The sequence below is a fragment of the Octopus bimaculoides genome, chromosome Z (assembly GCF_046866305.1).
Source record: "Octopus bimaculoides isolate indiv1 chromosome Z, ASM4686630v1, whole genome shotgun sequence".
Classification (NCBI taxonomy): Eukaryota; Metazoa; Mollusca; class Cephalopoda; order Octopoda; family Octopodidae; genus Octopus; species Octopus bimaculoides.
The window spans coordinates 20,852,206-20,857,205 of record NC_142944.1 but is presented as its reverse complement, the minus strand read 5'-3'; the positions used below and the strand labels follow the sequence as shown (position 1 = coordinate 20,857,205).

General features: G+C 33.2%; 1 protein-coding gene across 1 annotated transcript in view; it reads right to left on the bottom strand.

Annotated features, from left to right (window-relative positions):
- LOC106870311 (atrial natriuretic peptide receptor 1) overlaps positions 1-5,000 on the bottom strand; it is a 142,244-nt gene that overhangs the window by 94,222 nt on the left and 43,022 nt on the right. The window contains exons 10-11 of the mRNA XM_089364958.1: positions 4,897-4,972; positions 3,064-3,154 (exon numbers count right to left, since the gene is read on the bottom strand). Of these exons, the coding sequence (XP_089221084.1) occupies positions 3,064-3,154; positions 4,897-4,972 (167 nt within the window). The remainder of the gene's footprint in view (positions 1-3,063; positions 3,155-4,896; positions 4,973-5,000) is intronic.

The window sequence follows — 5,000 nt, the reverse complement described above, 5'->3', positions numbered from 1 at the left end:
AACGTTTCCCAGATTTGAACATTGAAGACCGGTTATTTATATTGATGTTTCTAATTGACATAAGAAAACACTTGAATGATTTAAATTTGTGTTTACAAGGGAGAGATCAAACAGTACTTGATCTTTTTGAATATTGGAAAGGATTTTTGTTAAAATTAGATATTTTATACTTAGTAACGCTTACAAATACTTTCCAAATGTAAAAGCTTATTCAAATCGATTTAATGTTAATAAAAATGAGCTTCAAAAATATATTCCAACGTTGAAAGAAGAATTTTCCAAGTGAGGTAAAGATTTCGAAACTTATGCTCCTATATTTTCTTTTGAAACCGAACTCATTTGATCTAATACTTTTTGAGTGGATGCACATCGATAGTTTTAAAATGGAAATGATTGAATTAACAACTTTAGAATTGTGGAAAACAAAACTTGTGGAATTATGAAAAACTCTTGAAAGAAGCTGCTTGGAGAAGTCTGTTGCCATCTTCAATTGCTGGATGTTGTTGCCTGAAAGATTCAATTCTTTGAAAATAATCTCATATTCTCTGCTTTCAGACATAACATGTTCAACATGCTCAACATAACATGTGAACAAATTTTCTAACGTATGAAATCTGTTTTGTTACATCCTTGTTACTTATGTGATTTTTTGCTACCCTGATACTTGTCTATTTATTTTTTTCCGTGTTACTTGTAAACACCGGAAAAAAAACACACATACATTTATATATATACTTATATATATATTTATAAACACACACATATATACATATAGGTGCAGGCATAGCTGTATGGTTAAGAAATTTGCATCAAAACTGAAATACATAGTTTCAGGTTTAGACCCACTGAACAGTGGCTTGAATAAGTGTTTTTACAATAGCCAATGTCATATGGGGGAAATTGGTAGACAGAAAACTGCAGGGAGCTCATTGTAAATCATCATCATCATCATTTAATGTTCATGATCTATTCTGGTATGGATTGGACAGGTTATCAGGATCTGATGGGTCCAGGAACAGCATCAAGCTCCATTGTCTACTTTCGTGTAGTCTCTATGGCTGGATGCCCTTCCTAACACCAACCTCTGTGTGCTTATTTTGGGTCACCAGAACTAGTGAAGTCATCAAGTATCCTTTATATTTAATAGCCTTTCATGTAAAGGGTGATGTAGTGCCTAAATTGGTAAAGCACCTGACAAAATGCCATGTGGATTTAATTACATTCCTTTTACATTCAGAATTGAAATTCCATTGGAATCAACTTCAATTGTTGAGTTACCAGGATTTTATAAAATAAAGAAATAGTCAGGTGTGAAAATAGATACAACTGACTATACACCCCTCCACAAATGCCTGTGATATTGTGGATCACATGGTTTAGGGTGTATGACCAACCATAGAATGTATAATAATGGAGGATATAGATGTAAGCTATACTTCAGTGTTATGTATTGACACTATATACACTGTCGTGGTTTGTACTGGAGTGTCACTATAGAAGATACTGGAGTGCAGAGACTGGTGTTTATAGCAGTGTACCATCATGCTTGGTGCATGATAACTTTGTATCATATTGGAAATTTGTTTTTGCAGCTGTTTTAGCTCTAGGTCAGCTAGCACTAAATGTACAAAACCTATGATCAAAGACATTCTGACCATGACCATCTTGTCAATTTAAACTAAGTTTATGTCAGACTGCATTATCAAATGTATCATCATTCACCTATTTAAAGTTAGCAGAATGAAATTTGAAGATTTACCTGCTGTTTCTAGTAAGTTGAGTGACTGCATAGAGGATCTTCCATTGACAATACTGTAAGTTACTATGGGGAATATTGTAGTGTATGTGTATATATATATCTATATTTATATCAGTAAAGTACATTTCATTGCAATGTATTGCAACAGGGTGTATGATGTTGCAGTCAAGTACATGCTGTACTATATTAAAATAACAGGAGCACAAGCAAACAAGATAAAATCATGGTTGATTGCTATGTTAGAAATAACAACCAAGTCTTTCTTAACACATGTCCACGATTGCTTGATCTGCTAAAAATAGCTACCTGATCTCCCTCAAATCATGTTCTATTACTGTCCAGTACCTTAACGACAGTTCTCACTGCCTGTGACAAAGACACTTTTGATGCCACCCATTTTAATTAACAAACATGACAGGATAGAGGAAATTTTATGCTTCTTCACACCTGAAGCTAATGTGGACAAAAAATAAAACTGTGCCCAGAGTAGGAGACTGCACCTCTTTGTACCCTCTATCTATGCTTCTGCTACTGTCTTAAAAATACAGGGACAGACATTGCAGTGTGGTAAGAAGCTTGCTTCCCAACCACATGGTTCCATGTTCTGTCCCACTGCATGGCATCTTGGGCAAGTATCTTCTACTATATCCTCGGGCCAACCAAAGCTTTGTAAGTGGATTCGGTAGATGGAAACTGAAACATGCCCATCATATATGTATGTATGTATGTATGTATGTATGTATGTATGTATGTATGTATGTATGTATGTATGTGTGTGTGTGTATGTATGTGTGTATATATATTTGTGTGTGTGTGTGTGTGTATGTATCTTAGTGTCTGTGTTTGTCCCCCATCATCATTTGACAACCGATGTTGGAGTATTTATGTCTCTGTAACTTAGTGGTTCAGCAAAAAGAGACCGATAGAATAAGTACTAGGTTTACAGTCCTAGAGTTGATTTCTCTAACTAAAATACCCTTTAAGGTGGTGCTCCAGCATGGCCACAGTCAAATGACTGAAACAAATACAAGAATAATGTAATCCTAGATGTGCTGTGTTTAACAAACAAAAAGAAGAACGATGTTAGGGTAAGAATGTCATTGTTAATGCCATTGGTAACAAAGTCACAGTTTGACCTCCAGTAATACAACAGTAACAACAACTAGAACAAGAAAATACAAAAAAAAAAAATTGAATAAAGATAATTTGATGACTCAAGTTCTTACATCATCTATTTAATCGATATGTGGAAATAATTGATTATTAACACTTGAAATAATTAAAATATTAACACCTTCATTTACCTGACTTCCTGGAGGTTTTGATAGAATTTTTACATCATTGAAATTTATTTTCCAAGAAACTTTTGTAAGTTCTTCTTCAAAGATTTTTTTCCTGGAAGAAAAATAAACAAAAAATGTAATGGTAAGAGTTTAAATTCAAATGAAGATATCTTTACAAATATATTATAAATACATAACATGCGTATGTGTATATTTATACACACACACACACACTCACACACACACACACACACACACACACACACACACACACACACACACACACACACACACACACACACACACACACATTCACACACATACAGGAAAACATGGGACAAATTACTGAAGGCCAGTCTCAGATTTAAAATAATTTCTGTGTCACATCTCGGTCCAAGGTTCGAAATCCAATGTTGAACACCGAATTGGTGAAGACAGATTTTATGACATTCCAAGGTTCGAAATTCACTGTTTGAAATCCAAATTTGTACTAAAATGGAAATCCAGATTTTATGAAATCCAAAATTTTTGGAATGCATGTTTTTGAAAAACCAAATTTTATGTGAGGCCAATTTTGGTGAAACCAAAAACTGGTATTCGGAGTCCGAATTTCTGAACTGTATATATATATATATGCTACCTTTGTAAATATTTTGACTGCACATCTGGTGTAGCATTTGCTTTTTATTCGTATATATATTCGTTTGTATGTAAACTGGTTTTTATGCTGACTATTGTTAATAATATTTTCCAAAAATTTCATGGTGTTTTGTTGTTTTTGGTTCACCCTATCCTCGTTGTTTCTGTAAATTCGGGTTATGGCCACCAGCTCATAACAAATAATTAAATATTAACACCTTAAATCTTATGAAGAAGATGAAAAAAGGACTGACATATCTGGTGCCTTGATGTACTCAAGAAGACCCACCCACCACAGCAGAATTATTATTATACCATAATAAACACATTGTACAATGTGTTTATTATGGTAGTTTTGACTTTAAAAGTCCCTCCTAGCATGAGGCATTTATGTATAGTAATGCCCTTAATATAGATAATATATATATATATATATATATATATATATATATATATATATATATATATATATATATATATATATATATAGTGCTTCCAGAAGTCAATTTCACCACAGTGAGAAGATTTTCATGAGAACCTCATATCACCAGATTTCATGGTCCTTTGTCATTTTCTCTGTAAGATTCAAGGATCTTGAGATCAGTCTTAACCAGTCTTCATGATGATGATGATGATGATGATATATACATATAAACATACCACCTTTTACTAACTCTGGTATCAGCTTCAAGTAACTCTAAAACCAATCATAAGTAACTCAGGTACTTAAGTGTCTGGTACCAGCCTAAGTGACCCTGATACCAGCCTTTAGTGACTCTGATACTATTTTCTACATTGTTTCCTTTACCGGAAGAAGATAAATGTCCAAAACATCAAAATTTTCCAACCTCACTGGAAATCGGTTCACAGTATTTTATTTCTATCTACACACATATATGCATTAAATTTCACCAATGTTCACACTTTCACCAATTTCCTTGGATTCTGCTGTTTAATAAAATACATATTTCTGAGAATAATTAAGTTCAAAAACCTTCTAACTGTGATCATCTCTTCTTTGCTTTTTAATATCAGGAACACACTATTCAGTGTTTCATTCCCATTTCATGTGTACTTGTTTAATTTTAAGAAGATTTGCCTGCTGTTTGTTGTAGATTAAATGGCCAGTTGAAAGGCATTCTGGTTGGCTTGTATCATTTTCATTAAAGACAATATCATGAATATAAGAATTGATTTAACATAAAGTGAACTTACTTAATACCGTAATAAAAAGCTGCTATAATAATGGAAACCAATACTAATGAACCAAGCACTCCTCCGGCAATGGATTCTGAAATATAAGATTCATATTACAGTTA